The following is a 1,101-nucleotide window of genomic DNA, read 5'->3' as shown; positions in this document are numbered from 1 at the left end:
TGTGAATATTTTTATTAGATTTCTGCCATTACACGCCCCTAAATCCTACACACTGGACCTTTAAGTTACAGGAAGTAAACTGTATTTAACTGCAGTTCTTACCACGTCACTTGCACTCGAGAAGTCGTTGTTGAGCAAACTTTCCAGGGCCATCCAGCGGACCGGCCTGTTCTCATTATCCCCCAGACAGTGGTAATCCATCGGAAACAGGTCTCGGGCAAGGGCATTGTCTGTTATCTTCACCTGCATGTTATCGTCAATGCTGTCAGAGGGGCGAGAGGAAAAAAAAGTTGGCATCTTTATTTTGAAGTAATTAAATTCCAAACCAAATCACCTGAAATCTACCGTGAGCATCTGAGGACATGTGACGGCAGCTCTGAGCCGGGTCAGGGACACTTACACGCAGTTCCTGGCAGCGAGGTCTTTGTGTATGACCTCCCTGCGAGCCAGGTAGCTCATCCCACATGCAATCTGGATGGCCATGTAAACCAGGTCTTGTTGAGAGATCGCCTGAAAGGAAATAAGGGAGAGAGACACAATGTGCAGTTGAGAAGCAGAGACAGGAAAAACACAAAAAGACCTCAGCTGACGTGACTTTGTGCGGTGAAATTGGTCTTCTGTGTCAAATTGTTCTTATTTCCTTTGAGTGGCAAAACGATCAGCTTTGGGTCAAATATGGGAGTTAGACACACGAGGACTATTTCAGTCTGTAAATCGAGTGTGAAGGCTGAAAAGTGAAAAACATGACTTGTATAAACAAACACTGGTACTTTAGAAAAAAGACTTTAAGCTTTTAAAACCTGGAGGGACATTAGTTATGTTGCTTTCAGATGCCTGATTTGGTTTGGTTTCTTTTAAAAACACGACTAAAAAGCCAATAAGCAACTTTGTAAGATGATGTCCAACAAATTGCAAGACATAAGTAAATGAAAATGACCTAAAAATTAGTATTAAAGGAAAGAGACTGAGAGAGAGGAGAGAGAGAAAGGAAAAAATAGAATATTACGATAGAAGAAAATATGGGAAAATGTCAGAAAAAATATCTTGATAATCACTATTTTAATTATAATTATTTCCTATTTTCTTCTATCGTAATATTCT

At 40.1% G+C, this 1,101-nt stretch overlaps 1 protein-coding gene across 1 annotated transcript; it reads right to left on the bottom strand.

The window, feature by feature from the left end:
* Positions 1 to 39: 39 nt before the first annotated feature.
* On the bottom strand, positions 40 to 857 carry LOC121963639 (tyrosine-protein kinase RYK-like). Its single transcript, XM_042513915.1, has 2 exons — positions 401 to 857; positions 40 to 262 (listed from the first exon to the last, which is right to left on the bottom strand). The coding sequence occupies exons 1-2, from the start codon at positions 481 to 483 to the stop codon at positions 61 to 63; spliced, it is 285 nt and encodes a 94-aa protein (XP_042369849.1). The 5' UTR covers positions 484 to 857; the 3' UTR covers positions 40 to 60.
* Between the last annotated feature and the right edge of the window lie 244 nt (positions 858 to 1,101).

The sequence above is a fragment of the Plectropomus leopardus genome, unplaced genomic scaffold (assembly GCF_008729295.1).
Source record: "Plectropomus leopardus isolate mb unplaced genomic scaffold, YSFRI_Pleo_2.0 unplaced_scaffold11962, whole genome shotgun sequence".
NCBI classification, from domain to species: Eukaryota; Metazoa; Chordata; class Actinopteri; order Perciformes; family Serranidae; genus Plectropomus; species Plectropomus leopardus.
This window is presented reverse-complemented; position numbering and strand designations above follow the sequence as displayed.

Bases quoted from the DNA above. Each gene is read 5' to 3' on its own strand.
- LOC121963639 (XM_042513915.1), bottom strand. From the start codon at position 483: ATGGCCATCCAGATTGCATGTGGGATGAGCTACCTGGCTCGCAGGGAG. The intron at 263-400 runs GTAAGTGTCCCT...CCCCTCTGACAG, and splicing joins CTCGCTGCCAGGAACTGCGT to CATTGACGATAACATGCAGG.